The 20,012-nt window shown below is 45.0% G+C and overlaps 1 protein-coding gene across 1 annotated transcript in view; it reads left to right on the top strand.

The window, feature by feature from the left end:
* The window catches only part of LOC124116143, a 39,380-nt gene extending 24,545 nt beyond the window's left edge, over nucleotides 1-14,835 (top strand). The window contains exons 3-7 of the mRNA XM_046477367.2: nucleotides 8,040-8,120; nucleotides 8,537-8,810; nucleotides 9,655-9,868; nucleotides 11,249-11,434; nucleotides 12,112-14,835. Of these exons, the coding sequence (XP_046333323.1) occupies nucleotides 8,040-8,120; nucleotides 8,537-8,810; nucleotides 9,655-9,868; nucleotides 11,249-11,434; nucleotides 12,112-12,396 (1,040 nt within the window). The 3' untranslated portion in view covers nucleotides 12,397-14,835. The remainder of the gene's footprint in view (nucleotides 1-8,039; nucleotides 8,121-8,536; nucleotides 8,811-9,654; nucleotides 9,869-11,248; nucleotides 11,435-12,111) is intronic.
* The last annotated feature ends 5,177 nt before the right edge of the window (nucleotides 14,836-20,012 follow it).

Genomic DNA, 20,012 nt, shown 5'->3' with positions numbered 1-20,012 from the left:
TGACACAGGTTATTGGTTGACTGTGGTTTGAGAGTCTACACATCTGACACAGGTTATTGGTTGACAGTGGTTTGAGAGTCTACACGTCTGACACAGGTTATTGGTTGCCCGTGGTTTGAGAGTCTACACGTCTGACGCAGGTTATTGGTTGACAGTGGTTTAAGAGTCTACACGGCGGGCATGGGTTATTGGTTGCCCGTGGTTTGAGAGTCTACACGTCTGACACAGGTTATTGGTTGACTGTGGTTTGAGAGTCTACACGCCGGGCACGGGTTATTGGTTGACCGCGGTTTGAGAGTCTACACAGGTTATTGGTTGACCGTGGTTTGAGAGTCTACACGTCTGACACAGGTTATTGGTTGACCGTGGTTTGAGAGTCTACACGTCTGACACAGGTTATTGGTTGACAGTGGTTTGAGAGTCTACACGGCTGACACAGGTTATTGGTTGACAGTGGTTTGAGAGTCTACACGGCGGACACAGGTTATTGGTTGACCGTGGTTTGAGAGTCTACACGTCTGACACAGGTTATTGGTTGACAGTGGTTTGAGAGTCTACACGCCGGACACGGGTTATTGGTTGACCGTGGTTTGAGAGTCTACACGGGTAATGGGTTGACAGTGGTTTGAGAGTCTACACGTCTGACACAGGTTATTGGTTGACAGTGGTTTGAGAGTCTACACACCGGACACAGGTTATTGGTTGACAGTGGTTTGAGAGTCTACACTGCGGACACAGGTTATTGGTTGACCATGTTTTGAGAGTCTACACGTCTGACACAGGTTATTGGTTGACAGTGGTTTGAGAGTCTACACGTCTGACACAGGTTATTGGCTGACAGTGGTTTGAGAGTCTACACGGGTTATTGGTTGACCGTGGTTTGAGAGTCTACAGGGGTTATTGGTTGACCGTGGTTTGAGAGTCTACAGGGGTTATTGGTTGACCGTGGTTTGATACTCTACACGGGTTATTGGTTGACCGTGGTTTGAGAGTCTACACGGGTTATTGGTTGACTGTGGTTTGAGAGTCTACAGGGGTTATTGGTTGACCGTGGTTTGAGAGTCTACACGTCTGACACAGGTTATTGGTTGACTGTGGTTTGAGAGTCTACACATCTGACACAGGTTATTGGTTGCCCGTGGTTTGAGAGTCTACACGTCTGACGCAGGTTATTGGTTGACAGTGGTTTAAGAGTCTACACGGCGGGCACGGGTTATTGGTTGCCCGTGGTTTGAGAGTCTACACGTCTGACACAGGTTATTGGTTGACTGTGGTTTGAGAGTCTACACGCCGGGCACGGGTTATTGGTTGACCGCGGTTTGAGAGTCTACACAGGTTATTGGTTGACCGTGGTTTGAGAGTCTACACGTCTGACACAGGTTATTGGTTGACCGTGGTTTGAGAGTCTACACGTCTGACACAGGTTATTGGTTGACAGTGGTTTGAGAGTCTACACGGCTGACACAGGTTATTGGTTGACAGTGGTTTGAGAGTCTACACGGCGGACACAGGTTATTGGTTGACCGTGGTTTGAGAGTCTACACGTCTGACACAGGTTATTGGTTGACAGTGGTTTGAGAGTCTACACGCCGGACACGGGTTATTGGTTGACCGTGGTTTGAGAGTCTACACGGGTAATGGGTTGACAGTGGTTTGAGAGTCTACACGTCTGACACAGGTTATTGGTTGACAGTGGTTTGAGAGTCTACACACGGGACACAGGTTATTGGTTGACAGTGGTTTGAGAGTCTACACTGCGGACACAGGTTATTGGTTGACCATGTTTTGAGAGTCTACACGTCTGACACAGGTTATTGGTTGACAGTGGTTTGAGAGTCTACACGTCTGACACAGGTTATTGGCTGACAGTGGTTTGAGAGTCTACACGGGTTATTGGTTGACCGTGGTTTGAGAGTCTACAGGGGTTATTGGTTGACCGTGGTTTGAGAGTCTACAGGGGTTATTGGTTGACCGTGGTTTGATACTCTACACGGGTTATTGGTTGACCGTGGTTTGAGAGTCTACACGGGTTATTGGTTGACTGTGGTTTGAGAGTCTACAGGGGTTATTGGTTGACCGTGGTTTGAGAGTCTACACGGCGGACACGGGTTATTGGTTGACCGTGGTTTGAGACTCTACACAGGTTATTGGTTGACACTGGTTTGAGAGTCTTCACGGCTACGAGCAAGTCAGGCTGCATTTGGATTTCTGAGAGGCAGAATAAATACCTTATACCCCGCTTCGATGCAAAAAGCCGCACGCTTTTCCCGAGTCAATGAAAGTCACGTGACACAGCACAAGTTAACCTCAGCTCAATCGAACAGCTGTTTTGCATCTAATTTGAGTTTGTTTGAATGATTTTACAATGTCATGTTAGAACATGTCCATAAGATAAGTTCGTTGTGGCAGGATTACTCGGGGAACATGAGGTTTTATGCGTCCCACGATAGGTTTTATATCATGTACCCCCGTGATCCTGCTACAACTTATAGTGTCAGTCAGCCGCATCGGCTCTTATACCACTGTCGACTAATATGAGTTGTTGCAGGATCACTCTGGGTATTAAGGGTTTCTTGCGTCCCGCGCCAGGTTTTATACCATTCGCCTAACGAGGGATGCATTTTACCCCATTACCCCGAGTGATCCTGCTACAACGAATTTATAGTGCGGCTTTTTGCTTTGAAGCGGGGTATAAGGGATTTATTTTGTTCTCAGAAATCCACGTGCATCCTGACTTGCTTCTTGCGGGGTGTAAGGGATATATTCGCCCACTGAGAAATGTATTCCCCCTCCAAGGCGGCGTAGTTTATCAATATCACGTGGACCAATCAGATGTCATCATTCTGACGTGCATATGGAGGCATGATAACGCTTGTTTTACACAGATGCCAGCAGGTATAACAATCTTCAGACTCAGCCTTATAACAGAAAGGCCCGATAACTGCTTTTTTTTGTTCTTTCTCATGAATCTCCCCTGCAGCCCAACACGGTAACACTATATACACGACTTTTTTTCTTCAATAATGGTTATGTAGATTCTCAAATCAGTTTCAACCAATAACATGTTTCTAATCAAATGTTATATTTCAATGGGTCGGTATGCCGAATTTCACCTATTTGTTTTCTATATTTCGATTTCCTAGCCACTCCAACAAAACTTCACCACTGTACTAAATGAAAGCAATTGATGTCCGTTGTATATTCCCAACTGATCATCAGTGTCAGGTTACCAAAAATGCTTTAAAAATATGTTTAAATCGAAATTTTTGAAACACTCACCTATATTTAGCGGGCGGTGATGAGAATATACTCACTTTACCGACTCATAAACCATGATATTCACGACCTTAACATAGGGGTTTATATTGTTTATTCTTATGCACACTTCACTCAGAATAGTAAACAGTGTTGCTTGAATACAAATAGTTAAATGTATCTGCACGGAAAATAACTCATCTAAGAATGTTGACGTTGTAAAGCAAATAATAGATGGTGCAAGTCAACCAGTGAACACTGTCCCCGCCTTTGGTTTCAGCATTTGCAGGTGTGGTAATCTGATGCAATGTCACTGTCACAGAGAATAACTGACAGGAATCTTAAACATTTTACGGACGGTGAAGTTGAGAGAGTCGCATGTAAAATCTTATCAGTCTCAGCGTGTGGGATGGTCCCGAGTGTCACAAGACTCACCAGTCAACATATGATCCCACAAACTCAGGTCGCAGGCACTTCATTAACATACGACGTGGTATCTTGAGACTGCAATCTGCAGAAACTAAAGTGAAAGTAATTAGAAAAAGATGTTGTGTATTCCTTGACATTGAAAAGACGTATATCATGGCTTGGAGACGAGGATTACCTTTTACGCTATGTTCAGCAACTTGGTGTGAAAGCTAATCTGTTCGTTTCTCTCAGAGAGATCAATCCAAGTACATATTGGACGACATATTTCAGGTAGTCGGTGTGCGGAAAATAGCACCCAAGGAAGTCCAGTACTGTTTGATATCAAGATAAATCATGTCTGCCATAAACTACCTGTCAGCATCCATGCTTTCCAGTTTGCTGATTATAGGTCCTTTTGGGGAAGATTTGGCCGTCTTCCATTCGCTGTAGATGCCTCGGTGTACCATCTCTAGCTGTGTACTTCACATCAAGGTAGATCCCACACGGTATTGAAATCAATCCAGGCCCAGATCCAGTTATGTTTGTTCACAGTTCAATCTCGAGCAAAACAACACGGCTATCTTAATGTTTACCTTGTGGAAGCAGCCTCCCCACCCTGGCCGTCTTCAGGGTGTGTGGTACAGGGAAATGAGGTGGCAGATAACCTTGCTAAATCTGGTAGAATATAAAACATGCATCTTTATCAGAATCCAAACGTTGTCCTACAGATTACTATAGTTGGGAATACTGGCCGAATGTATTGAAGGAACCATCCCCTGGACGTCATGTACATGCAACGTGTTCACTCGGTAAACGTTACTGGAGAAGGGAAGAAGGGAATCTGACAACACTTCGACTTGGACGCCTTCGACAATACGCCGACAGAAAGATTTTCATCCGGAAATATCTCCATATCGGTCATTGTAGTGATGAGTTCCGCAAACTGCACAACACGTTAAAACAAAATGCCCCGCACACAATAGTTAAGGAGCTTCATCCGTGTTATCCAGCAATAGGGCGGTATGAAGACAGGGGATTCATCCGTGTTATCCAGCAATAGGGTGGTGTAAAGATGGGGAATTCATCCGTGTTATCCAGCAGTAGGGCGGTGTGAAGACATTTGTATCACCCGTGTTATCCAGCAGTAAGGTGGTGTAAAGACAGTGGATTCATCCATGTTATCCAGCAGTGGGGCGGTGTGAAGACATTTGTATCACCCGTGTTATCCAGCAGTAAGGTGGTGTAAAGACAGTGGATTCATCCATGTTATCCAGCAGTGGGGCGGTGTGAAGACATTTGTATCACCCGTGTTATCCGGCAGTATGGCAGTGTAAGGACATTAGTGTCACCCTTATTCACAAACAACAGACATGTTATTAAATATACCCATATTCACGAACACCAGGCAGGGAACTATTCAACCCCGTATTCACGAACACCAGGCAGGGTAATAGATTTACCCCGTATTCATGAACACCAAGCAGGGTACTAGTTCTACCCCGTATTCATGAACACCAAGCAGGGTTCTAGGTCTACCCTGTATTCATCAACACCAAGCAGGGTACTAGTTCTACCCCGTATTCATGAACACCAAGCAGGGTACTAGGTCTTCTCCGCAGTCATGAACACCAGGCAGGGTACTAGGTCTTCTCCATATTCATGAACACCAGGCAGGGTACTAGGTCTACCCTTTATTCATGAACATCAAGCAGGGTACTAGGTCTACCCTGTATTCATGAACACCAAGCAGGGTACTAGGTCTTCTCCGTATTCATGAACACCAAGCAGGGTACTAATTCTACTCCGTATTCATGAACACCAGGCAGGGTACTAGGTCAACCCTGTATTCATGAACACCAAGCAGGGTACTAGATTTACCCCGTATTCATGAACACCAGGCAGGGTACTAAATTTACTCCGTATTCATGAACACCAAGCAGGGTACTAGTTCTACCCCGTATTCTTGAACACTAGGCAGGGAACTAGTCTACCCCGTATTCATGAACACCAAGCAGGTTACTAGTTCTACCCCGTATTCATGAACACCGAGCAGGGTACTAGGTCTTCTCCGTATTCATGAACACCAGGCAGGGTACTAGTTCTACTCCGTATTCATGAACGCCAAGCAGGGTACTAGGTCTACCCAGTATTCATTAACACCAGGCAGGGTACTAGTTCTGCTCCGTATTCATGAACACCAGGCAGGGTACTAGTTCTACCCCGTATTCATGAACTCCAAGCAGGGTACTAGTCTACCCTGTATTCATGAACACCAGGCAGGGTACTAGTTCTACCCCGTATTCTTGCACACTAGGCAGGGTACTAGTCTACCCCGTATTCATGAACACCAAGCAGGGTACTAGGTCTTCTCCGTATTCATGAACACCAGGCAGGGTACTAGTTCTACTCCGTATTCATGAACATCAGGCAGGGTACTAGGTCTACTCCGTATTCATGAACACCAAGCGAGTACTAGATTGTCCCCGTATTCATTAACACCAGGCAGGGTACTAGTTCTACTCCGTATTCATGAACACCAGGCAGCTAGGGTACTAGGTCTACTCCGTATTCATGAACACCAAGCGAGTACTAGATTTTACCCGTATTCATGAACACCAGGCAGGGTACTAGTTCTACTCCGTATTCATGAACACCAGGCAGGGTACTAGGTCTTCTCCGTATTCATGAACACCAGGCAGGGTACTAGGTCTTCTCCGTATTCATGAACACCAAGCAGGGTACTAGTTCTCCCCCGTATTCATGAACACCAAGCAGGGTACTAGGTCTACCCTGTATTAATGAACACCAAGCAGGGTGCTAGGTCTTCTCCGTATTCATGAACACCAAGCAGGGTGCTAGGTCTTCTCCGTATTCATGAACACCAAGCAGGGTACTAGTTCTAGCCCGTATTCATGAACACCAGGCAGGGTACTAGTTCTAGCCCGTATTCATGAACACCAGGCAGGGTACTAGGTCTTCTCCGTATTCATGAACACCAAGCAGGGTACTAGGTCTTCTCCGTATTCATGAACACCAAGCAGGGTGCTAGGTCTTCTCCGTATTCATGAACACCAAGCAGGGTACTAGTTCTAGCCCGTATTCATGAACACCAAGCAGGGTACTAGTTCTACCCCGTATTCATGAACACCAGGCAGGGTACTAGTTCAACCCCATATTCATGAACACCAAGCAGCGTACAAGGTCTTCTCCGTATTCATGAACACCAAGCAGGGTACTAGTTCTACTCCGTATTCATGAACGTCAAGCAGGGTACTAGGTCTACCTTGTATTCATTAACACCAGGCAGTGTACTAGGTCTACTCCGTATTCATGAACACCAAGCAGGGTACTAGGTCTACCCCGTATTCATGAACACCAGGCAGGGTACTAGGTCTACTCCGTATTCATAAACACCAGGCAGGGTACTAGGTCTACCCCGTATTCATGAACACCAAGCAGGGTACTAGGTCTACCCCGTATTCATGAACGCCAAGCAGGGTACAAAGTCAACCCTGTATTCATTACCACCAGGCAGGGTACGAGTTCTACTCCGTATTCATGAACACCAGGCAGGGTACTAGTTCTAGCCCGTATTCATGAACACCAGGCAGGGTACTAGATTTACCCCGTATTCATGAACACCAGGCAGGGTATTAGGTCTACCCTGTATTCATTAACACCAAGCAGGGTACTAGGTCTACCCTGTATTCATTAACACCAAGCAGGGTACTAGTTCTACTCCGTATTCATGAACACCAGGCAGGGTACTAGTTCTACTCCGTATTCATGAACACCAAGCAAGGTACTAGTTCTACTCCATATTCATGAACACCAAGCAGGGTACTAGATTTACCCCGTATTCATTAACACCAGGCAAGGTACTAGATCATGTCCATGTGAAATAGTTATACTTGGCGATTTCTCTTGTTTCAAATCGTGCTTAATTATTGCCGCTGCTAGTAAGTATGAACTTCAAACCTCTAGGAATAACGAGACTGATTCAATACTAGAGGTCGGGACAAACATTAAAACCGCTCAAGCATTGTCCATTGAAGTTATCCAAACAAAATAAATTTTCCCATTAAAAATTATCGTCAACTTGAATGTAACCTCATCTGTCGTGGGTCACACTGACCCTTCATGCTGTGTGATGTACACCGTCTGGACACAGATAAGCTCACTTGTGTGTACATTTCTTCTAATTACTCAGTCTTCTAACACGCCGCGACCTTGCATTTATTATCTGAGAAAAGTGAAGGGAAATTCATTCATGACGAGCGTGAACTGCTATTACTTCAGATGGGTGTAGGGGTATTATGTCAGGTCAAGAGTTACCATAGAAACACTAGGGAAATACGATTCTTTTACTTTGGTAGGTGTCGGTACAGGGCCTGCAGGAAATGGCAGTGTCGAGAGCTCGCCACAGAGGAGCGGTGCGCTACCCAGTCTTCCAACAGGTCAGTGCAGTGTTTAACTATATAGGTGGATACACACAGGATGGCGAGGGTGGATTTATGAGGTATGAGTAGTTACGCTTGTGTCGTCAACACTTGTTTTTGAAATCAGCGAGCTCTTGTGATATCTGTGAGTTTGTTCAGTATGTTTGAAAGTATGTCAGTTCGCCCCCCACATGCGCGGCTGGGTTATCAGCAAGTGTCATCGTAAACACCACTCACGTTATATATTTATTTTATTGTAACTCAGAGGTTAATGTGTTATAATGCTTTCATGTTGTGATTCTTGATAGCCGTTTTCAAAGTATGTCAGATTATGTCACTAATTTATTGATCTGTTTATGTATTTTAGTCATGTAACATTTAATCGTATCTCAACTTACGTTTTGAGTGCAAGCGTTCTTTTACTGATGCTACAGGGCATTACCGCTGGCAGCCTTACAGCAACGCCAGTAGCGGCAACATCACTCACAGCACCACCACGCCCTCATACTATTCAGTGGACATGATGACGTCATTTTCATCTGGTGGCGCTGAACATGAGGTCAGGTCTAACGGAAACATGTCACGTGACACGACGTCAGGCGACGTGTCAGCTCTGCAACGTCAAGTCGAGCGACTGCGCCTTGAATTGTCAGAAGCACAAGATCAAATACACAAGTTGGAGACAAGAGAAGTTCAGTTGAAAGAAAGGTACAATAACACGTACCACCGTTAACTTTGTCCTATTCATGCGACCATGTCAATGAATGACGTCGCAGGCTATGGCTTGTTGAAAGTTTGAAAGTAATTTTTCATGGAGACTTTAGTATTTTAACGAAACTAAATGTAATCAGTTCCTGATTAGCTGTGTGGTAGGCTAGTGGTTAAAGCGTACGTTTGTCACGCAGAAGTCCCGTGTTCGATTCCCCACATGGTGTTTAGATTTGTTTGTTGTTTAACGCAGCACTCAGCAAAATTCCATCTACATGACGGAAGTCTATAAATAATGATGAACTCTTGAACAGATAATCCATTGATTGACATCATGAGCATCGATTCATGCAATTGGGATCGATGACATGCATCAGCCAAGTCAGCAAGCCTGACCACCCGATCCCGTTAGTCGCCTTTTACGGCAAGCATGGGTTGCTGAAGATCTATTCTAACCCGGATCTTCATGGGCTCCCCACATGGGTACAATGTGTGAAGCCCATTTCTGGTATCCCCCGCCGTGATATTGCTGGGATATTGCTGAAAGCGACTGTGAACCATATTCACCCACTTACTTTATGTCCATGGCGCCGTCCTGTTAACTTTTGTTGAGGTCCAACTGTTTTTCCTATTTCGAACTGCGTCCCCTAGCTGCCTTTGTCTACTTGGCCTATGGGTTCGAATCCCAGTGTATCCCCGATTATGATCTCTGGTTTTTCTGTTTTACTATAGTGGTAAGCATCTGTCACGTTTCTCTCACATCAATCTAGTAGGCCACGATCTATCTGAAATACTGATCCAAACGGCGTTTAACCCAACTCACTATTTATGTTCTTGTGTCCAGATTGTCAGATCAGGTTCACAAGCAGTTCACTGTGAACGCCGGCAGCTTTGAAAATATCAACCTTGGCAGTGGTAAACGCCCCACTGAGCTGATCAGACAGTATGGGAACCTGTACACTGACGGCCGCGTGGACGCCATGGACGCCCTCAACAGCTTCACGCAGTTGGGCGACCTCGACGTCCTCAAGATGAAGATCCTCTTCTCTGTGATCGTGGTAAGAGTGGCTGGTACATTTTAACATGAGGTTACAATTTGCTAGGTTTCATTCTATAAATGTTTGTTTTAGGTTCAGCAGATCCTGTTGGAAGTTGTAATAATATAGCAGGAATTTACTGTGTTTATTGTCTAGTCTTTGAATGGCATTTAGAAGCGATACACATAAAGAAGAGAAAGTTTAGTTGACATCCATAAATTCTCTTTCTTTCTTGTCTAGTTGTAAAACTACAATGACCTGCCCAATTGTGCTGTAGGGCTATGTCGTCCCGCCCATACAGATATTCCTGGACTGGAGTCTCAATAACTTGTGTTTTCGTTTCCCAGTAATTGATAGGAACCATGTACGTCCAATTAGGAAACCGAGTGACTGTACATTGTTACACATAGTCAAGCAATTAATTATTCCAACATCAAGGCATTAGCGTAGACTGACAAGTAAACAAGGGCCAATGGTTGCTGAACCTTTTGAGTGAGCCAAGTTTGTTTTACAACAACAAGTCATGTACAGGCACACCGTGGAAATGGGCGTATTTAAGTACTTTACATCTAATTAGCTAATATGCCTCTTCCTGCGGAAGTTGTTATTGAAGAAGTTCAAACACCTGCCCGTTTGGCGTTTATGTTACATTATCTACCTCGTGTTCCAACTAAGATGGAAAAATAATACATATCTCAAACAAAATTATCGACTATTTTCTTTACAAATTTAAGTTTTATAAGGAGGTCAAGAAAGTAAGGATAAGATATATGGATGAACAACTTCTTTGTTACTATTAGGAGCGACGTTTCAGTGTAGGTTCTGACACCGTGTCCAAGATTATTGCACTTATATAGCGACATGCCTGTGTGTGTGTGTGTGTGTGTGTGTGTGTGTGTGTGTGTGTGTGTGTGTGTGTGTGGCTACTATGCCGCAGTTACACACGAATTCCCTTAGCAGACACAGTGAACTGACTCCGAGCCGACCAGTCTTTGTTTTTGCTGTAAAACGCCGAGCGCCCGCCAGGGTAACAAGTACCATATATTAACGCTTTTTGGTTTGACGCGGCCGAAAATCGAACCCCGGACATTCCGCTCTCCGCACGGCTGTTCTATCACTAGAGAACGGAGGCGGTCTATGAAGCAAGTGAAGTACAGAGTATGGATAAGTATGAGGTAGAGTTTATGCAGTTACATAGATTGGGGTGTGGTTACAGGGGAGTGGAGAAGCATGTTTTGAACTGTAAGGGAGCCTATGTTAGAACCAACACTGAAACGTCGCTACTAAATGTAATAAAGAACTTGTTCATCCATGTGTCTTCTCCTTCCTCGGTACTCAAACTTATAAATGCCTCTCAAACAAGTCGGTCAAGAAAGTGAAAACAATTCCTTTGTTTTCCAGTTAGCCTTCCGGGCAGTTCAACAATCCTTGCAAGATCTTAAACAGAAACTGCACCAGATGCTCAATATCCCCACTCCCGATGCAGCTTCCGGTGACGTCGACCCCTTGTCACGTGACTTGGAACGCCACCTAGATTACTACCTCAGCCAGTCAGCTGACAGATTTGACTTATGTAAATGTGTGCAGGTTGGTACACTATGTAAACACATTCTTATCGTAATCAAAGTCAAACCGTTTGTGCTTTCACTGTGAAAAGGGCCGGTGGCGCTGGCCTATTTACTGAATAAAGCATTCATTTATAATCAAAGTTGCAATGTTTCAGAAGATTAGACTGAATATAGCTACAGCAGTTGACATAGTTGAAGACAATGGAATCACTGACCTAGATAAAGGGGGTTGGGGTGATGGAGTTTGTCCTACAAGCCATGGTAATACTAGTAATGTTTTTGGGAATGGTTTTATTATACGATTTTATATATTAGTCCTTAAAACATTGAATGATATATGTACATAGAAATATGTTTGACAATTGTGTATTTATCGTAACAGAACTGAGCTATAATGCACTTGATAAGCCAGGGTGCATGCTTGGATATGGTCTGTCGTACAGACCCTGGAACAAATATATCCAATATCGCCCATGCAAGTCTATATTAGTTGGCAAGTCTAGATTAATGCAGTTAGTTTCATCTAAAAGTGAAGAGAGTCTCTGGGCTACTTTTTATCAAATTGTATTGAACTAATTTAACAACGTTCTTTTCTGTAACATATATTCATTTCGGAGACTAGATGTTACTCTAGTTGGTCTGAAACCATCTCTTTTCTGGTGCGATGCAATAATGCATTCCCCTTTGTCATGACAGGATGTATGCACGCAGATCTACGCCACCCTGTACGACTATCCCTGTCTCAAGGACTGTCCAGTGCTGGTCGACTACATCCGGGAGTGTGTCCGCCTTTCGTGGGGGTTGTCCGTCCTCAACCCTTCCTACATCATCGTGTACGACAGCCGCTCCTTCTCTGCCGATTCCCACACCCGATTCCATACATCAAACGCCGATCGTGACGACATTCAATGCTTCCTTTGGCCGTCACTGATAGAGCAGCAGACAGGCGGGGTTTTGCACAAGGGGGTCGTGATCACGTGACGACACACTCTGCTTGTGATACTCTGATGATGCTATAGTGCTACAAGACTTTCACTGAGCCGAACGTGCAGCTATTCAGTCACTAAGGGCATGCACATTTACAGTACTAGTTTCAGAAAAAGATATTCAAACATCTTAATTTGACCAGTATGAATGTACATATGTAAGAATAAAACTGCTATTCTCGCTGGCCACCTCTGCACTACTCCGTGGCTTTGTGTTAGTTACTCTACATCACCGCTACAGCAACATGGGAACGATATATTAGTTACTCTACATCACCGTTACAGCAACATGGGAACGATATGTTAGTTACTCTACATCATCGCTACAGCAACATGGGAACGATATGTTAGTTACTTAATCAACGCTACAGCAACATGGGAACGATAATTTAGTTACTCTACATCAACACTCCAGCAACATGGGAACGATATGTTAGTTACTCTACATCAACACTCCAGCAACATGGGAACGATATGTTAGTTACTCTACATCAAAGCTAGACATGGGAAAGATATGTTAGTTACTCTACATCACCGCTACAGCAACACCGGAACGATATGTTAGTTACTCTACATCACCGCTACAGCAACATGGGAACGATATGTTAGTTACTCTACATCACCGCTACAGCAACATGGGAACGATATGTTGGTTACTCTTCATCATCGCTACAGCAACATGGGAACGATATGTTAGTTACTCTACATCACCGCTACAGCAACAAGGGAACGATATGTTAGTTACTCTACATCACCGCTACAGCAACATGGGAACGATATGTTAGTTACTCTACATCAACGCTACAGCAACAAGGGAACGATATGTTAGTTACTCTACATCACCGTTACAGCAACATGGAACGATATGTTAGTTACTCTACATCAACGCTACAGCAACATGGGAACGATATGTAAGTTACTCTACATCACCGCTACAGCAACACCGGAATGATATGTTAGTTACTCTACATCATCGCTACAGCAACATGGGAACGATATGTTAGTTACTCTACATCACCGCTACAGCAACACCGGAACGATATGTTAGTTACTCTACATTAACGCTACAGCAACAAGGGAACGATATGTTAGTTACTCTACATCACCGTTACAGCAACATGGGAACGATATGTTAGTTACTCTACATCATCGGTACAGCAACATGGGAACGATATGTTAGTTACTCTACACCAATGCTACAGCAACATGGGAAAGATATGTTAGTTACTCTACATCAACGCTACAGCAACAAGGGAACAATATGTTAGTAACTATACATCACCGTTACAACAACATGGGAACGATATGTTAGTTACTCCACATCATCGCTACAGCAACATGGGAATGATATGTTAGTTACTCTACATAATCGCTACAGCAACATGGGAATGATATGTTAGTTACTCTACATCACCGCTACAGCAACATGGGAATGATATGTTAGTTACTCTACATCAACGCTACAGCAACATGGGAACGATATGTTAGTTACTCTACATCAACACTACAGCAACATGGGAACGATATGTTAGTAACTATACATCACCGCTACAGCAACATGGGAACGATATGTTAGTAACTATACATCAACGCTACAGCAACATGGGAACGATATGTTAGTAACTATACATAAACGCTACAGCAGCATGGGAACGATATGTAAGTAACTATACATCACCGCTACAGCAGCATGGGAACGATATGTTAGTAACTATACATCAACGCTACAGCAACATGGGAACGATATGTTAGTAACTATACATCAACGCTACAGCAACATGGGAACGATACGTTAGTTACTCTACATCACCGCTACAGCAACATGGGAACGATATGTTAGTTACTCTACATCACCGCTACAGCAACATGGGAACGATATGTTAGTTACTCTACATCAACGCTACAGCAACATGGGAAAGATATGTTAGTTACTCTACATCATCGCTACAGCAACATGGGAACGATATGTTAGTTACTCTACATCAACGCTACAGCAACATGGGAAAGATATGTTAGTTACTCTACATCATCGCTACAGCAACATGGCAACGATATGTTAGTTACTCTACATCACCGCTACAGCAACATGGGAACGATATGTTAGTTACTCTACATCACCGTTACAGCAACATGGGAACGAAATGTTAGTTACTCTACATCACCGCTACAGCAACATGGGAACGATATGTTAGTTACTCTACACCAATGCTACAGCAAAATCGGAATGATATGTTAGTTACTCTACATCAATGCTACAGCAACATGGGAACGATATGTTAGTTACTCTACATCACCGCTACAGCAACATGGGAACGATATGCTAGTTACTCTACATCACCGCTACAGCAACATCGGAACGAGACCTTGTGTTGTGAATACATACATGTACATAAACATCAAACTATTGATTTTTAATAAATTTTTATAACGTTTACTGACAGGTGTTTGTGATTATTATGGGAATACCCATGTAGTATTAACGCAAAACTGAGGGTTTTCCCGACGGTAAGGCAAATGTGTCACGGTCAAGGTTCTATGTTGGGATGTGGCGATCAATCGAACCATCGATGCGCCGCAGTTGTTCGTGCAATACATCCATGGCAAGCTAAAAAAGCAATAGTTAATATCGATATCGACAGCATCGACAGACGTAATAGATGCCGTATTGTTAATGATTTACTTTGTCGTATATTTTGACCCAAAATACACATTGTTTGAATGGAAACGTAGGTATCCATTCAGAAATCATTTCTATTATATATCAAGTAACCTCCCTCAGCTCCGTTACAACTTCCCAAGCCATCTCAAGCATCAAGCAATCCGCGAACATGTTCGGCTGTGTGATCAGTTCGAATATTACAAGGAACTCTAGGTTGTAAGATGGTGGAGGTACTTGTCAAATCACAGTGCTATTATAATAACAAGAACATATCGACAGTCACCTCGAACTCAACTTATATGGCGCCAGACTAACCATGACGTTAACATGTAGCAAAATAGGGTACTTAATGTTCAGGCTAGTAGACGAGATAGAGCTAAACAAATATTAGAGAAGGTGAATCCTAGGTTTAGAGCCCCACAGTCCTTAGTTTAGAACTATTAGCTTGGAGCATAAGCCATGTCAGGACACTTATTTTGGAGAAAAAAATGAACCATAAGGATGGAGTCAGACAGATGTCAGGGTAGATGGATCATAAGGATGGAGTCAGACAGATGTCAAGGCAGAAAGACCAGTAGGATGGAGTCAGACAGATATCAGGGCAGATGGACCAGTAGGATGGAGTCAGACAGATGTCAGTGTAGATGAATCATAAGGATAGAGTCAGACAGATGTCAGGGTAGATGGACCATTAGGATAGAGTCAGACAGATGTCAGGGTAGATGGATCATAAGGATGGAGTCAGACAGATGTCAAGGCAGATAGACCAGTAGGATGGAGTCAGACAGATGTCTGGGTAGATGGACCATTAGGATGGAGTCAGACAGATGTCAGGGTAGATGGACCATTAGGATGGAGTCAGACAGATGTCGGTGTAGATGAACCAGTAGGATAGAGTCAGACAGTTGTCAGGGTAGATGGACCATTAGGATGGAGTCAGACAGATGTCGGTGTAGATGAACCAGTAGGATGGAGTCAGACAGATGTCAGGGTAGATGGACCAGTAGGATGGAGTCAGACAGATGTCAGGGTAGATGGACCATTAGGATGGAGTCAGACAGATGTCAGGGTAGATAGACCAGTAGGATGGAGTCAGACAGATGTCAGGGTAGATGGACCAGTAGGATGGAGTCAGACAGATGTCAGGGTAGATGGACCATTAGGATGGAGTCAGACAGATGTCAGGGTAGATGGACCAGTAGGATGGAGTCAGACAGATGTCAGGGTAGATGGACCAGTAGGATGGAGTCAGACAGATGTCAGGGTAGATGGACAAGTAGGATAGAGTCAGACAGATGTCAGGGTAGATGGACCATTAGGCTAGAGTCAGACAGATGTCAGGGTAAATGGACCAGTAGGATGGAGTCAGACAGATGTCAGGGTAGATGGACCAGTAGGATGGTGTTAGACAGATGTCAGGGTAGATGGACCAGTAGGATGGAGTCAGACAGATGTCAGGGTAAATGGACCAGTAGGATGGAGTCAGACAGATGTCAGGGTAGATGGACCAGTAGGATGGAGTCAGACAGATGTCAGGGTAGATGGACCAGTAGGATAGAGTCAGACAGATGTCAGGGTAGATGGACCATTAGGATAGAGTCAGACAGATGTCAGGGTAAATGGACCAGTAGGATGGAGTCAGACAGATGTCAGGGTAGATGGACCATTAGGATAGAGTCAGACAGATGTCAGTGTAGATGGACCAGTAGGATGGAGTCAGACAGATGTCAGGGTAGATGGACCAGTAGGATGGAGTCAGACAGATGTCAGGGTAGATGGACCATTAGGATGGAGTCAGACAGATGTCAGGGTAAATGGACCAGTAGGATGGAGTCAGACAGATGTCAGGGTAGATGGACCAGTAGGATGGAGTCAGACAGATGTCAGGGTAGATGGACCAGTAGGATGGAGTCAGACAGATGTCAGGGTAAATGGACCAGTAGGATGGAGTCAGACAGATGTCAGGGTAGATGGGCCATTTGGATAGAGTCAGACAGATGTCAGGGTAGATGGACCATTAGGATGGAGTCAGACAGATGTCAGGGTAGATGGACCAGTAGGATGGAGTCAGACAGATGTCAGGGTAGATGGACCAGTAGGATGGAGTCAGACAGATGTCAGGGTAGATGGACTATAGGATCGAGTCAGACAGATGTCGGTGTAGATGAACCAGTAGGATGGAGTCAGACAGATGTCAGGGTAGATGGATCATTAGGATAGAGTCAGACAGATGTCAGGGTAGATGGACCATTAGGATGGAGTCAGACAGATGTCAGGGTAGATGGATCATAAGGATAGAGTCAGACAGATGTCAGGGTAGATGGATCATTAGGATAGAGTCAGACAGATGTCAGGGTAAATGGACCATTAGGATGGAGTCAGACAGATGTCAGGGTAGATGGACCAGGAGGATGGAGTCAGACAGATGTCAGGGTAGATGGATCATAAGGATAGAGTCAGACAGATGTCAGGGTAGATGGATCATTAGGATAGAGTCAGACAGATGTCAGGGTAAATGGACCATTAGGATGGAGTCAGACAGATGTCAGGGTAGATGGGCCATTAGGATGGAACCAGACAGATGTTGCAAAGCCCTTGTCTTCAAGATCCCTTGACTTCAGCTATCACCTTGTCTTCACCTATTCCTTTGTTTGTACCTATCCCCTTGACTTTATGAACCCCCTTGAATTCATCCCTTGACTTCACCCACCACCATTGTTTTCACCATCCCTTGTCTTCACACATCCCCATGTCTTCACACATCCATGTGTTTTCACCCATCCCGTGTCTTCACACATCCCTAGTCTTCACCTATCCATTTCTCTTCACACATCCCCGTGTTTTCACCACCCCTTGTCTTCACCCACCCCTTGTCTTCACACATCCCCTTGTCTTCACACATCCCCTTGTCTTCACCCATCCCGTGTCTTCGCCCACCTCCTTGTCTTTACACATCCTCTTGTCTTTACACATCCCCTTGTCTTCACACATCCCCTTGTCTTCACACATCCCCTGGTCTTCACCCAACCCCTTTCTTCACACATCCCCTTGTCTTCACCCACAATTTAGTCTTCACCCGCCTCCTTGGCTTCACACATCCCCTTGTCTTTGCACATTCTCTGTCTTTACACATCCTCTTGTCTTCACACATCCCCTTGTCTTCACTCATTCCCCTGTCTTTACACATCGTCTTGTCTTCATCCCCTCCCCTTGTCTTCAAATATCCCCTTGTCTTCATACATCCCCTTGTCTTCACACATCCCCTTGTCTTAACCAACCTCCTTGCCTTTACACATCCCCTTGTCTTAACCAACCTCCTTGCCTTTACACGTCCCCTTGTCTTGAAACACCCCCTTTTGTCTTCACACATCCCCTTGTCTTCACACATCCCCTTGTCTTAACCAACCTCCTTGTCTTCACACATCCCCTTGTCTTAACCAACCTCCTTGCCTTTACACATCCCCTTGTCTTGAAACACCCCCTTTTGTCTTCACACATCCCCTTGTCTTCACCCACCTCCTTGCCTTTACACATCCCCTTGTCTTGAAACACCCCCTTTTGTCTTCACACATCACCTTGTCTTCACCCACCTCCTTGCCTTTACACATCCCCTTGTCTTGAAACACCCCCTTTTGTCTTCACACATCCCCTTGTCTTCACCCACCTCCTTGCCTTTACACATCCCCTTGTCTTGAAACACCCCCTTTTGTCTTCACACATCACCTTGTCTTCACCCACCTCCTTGCCTTTACACATCCCCTTGTCTTGAAACACCCCCTTTTGTCTTCACACATCCCCTTGGTCTTCACCAAACTCCCTGTCTTTACACATCCCCTTGTCTTCACAAATCCCCTTGTCTTCAAACATCACCTTGTCTTCACCCAACCCCTTTTGTTTTCACACATCCCCTTGGTCTTCACACAAACCCCTGTCTTTGCACATCGTCTTGTCTTCACCCACCCCCTTGTCTTCACCCACCCCCTTGTCTTCACCCACCTCCTTTTGTCTTCACACATCCTCTTGTCGTCACCCAACCCCCTGTCTTTGCACATCGTCCTGCCTTCACCCACCCCCTTGTCGTCACACATCCCTTTGTCTTCACCTATCCCCTTGTCTTCACCTATCCCCTTGTCTTCAACCACCCCCTGTCTTCACCTATCCCCTTGTCTTCACCTATCCCCTATACTTCACCTATCTATTTGTCTTCACCTATCCCCTTGTCTTTACACATCACCTTGTCTTCACCCATCCCCTTGTCGTTACATATCCCCTTGTCTTCACCCACCCCCCTGTCTTTACACATCGTCTTGTCTTCACGCACCCCCTTGTCTTCACGCACCTCCTTGTCTTCACGCACCCCCTTGTCTTCACCCACCCCTTGTCTTCACCCATCCCTTGTCTTCACACATCCCCTTGTCTTCACGCATCCCCTTGTCTTCACCCACCCCTTGTCTTCACACATCCCCTTGTCTTCACGCACCCCCTTGTCTTCACACAACCCTTGTCTTCACCCATCCCTTGTCTTCACCCATCCCTTGTCTTCACCCACCCCTTGTCTTCACGCATCCCCTTGTCTTCACCCATCCCTTGTCTTCACACATCCCCTTGTCTTCACGCACCCCCTTGTCTTCACCCACCCCTTGTCTTTACACACCCCTTGTCTTCACACATTCCCTTGCCTTCACGCACCCCCTTGTCTTCACCCACCCCTTGTCTTCACACATCCCTTGTCTTCACTCAGCCACTTGTTTTCATAACCACGTCTTGTGTCTCCTCCAGCCTTGTGTATAATCTCACTTTCCACGCCCCCTCGGCATCACCGACGCTGATACACTCATAGAGCACAGACGTGCCGCTCCTTACTCGGGACTAATTAGCGGGACATTTGACCTTGGACCGCTGGTAATTAGGAAGGTATCAGATGACAGTCCTTTTTCATATACACTTACCGC

This window comes from Haliotis rufescens, unplaced genomic scaffold (assembly GCF_023055435.1).
Source record: "Haliotis rufescens isolate VD_foot unplaced genomic scaffold, xgHalRufe1.0.p SCAF_12, whole genome shotgun sequence".
Lineage (NCBI taxonomy): Eukaryota > Metazoa > Mollusca > Gastropoda > Lepetellida > Haliotidae > Haliotis > Haliotis rufescens.
Note: the sequence above shows the minus strand (reverse complement) of the source record. Positions and strands in the feature narration are given on the sequence as shown.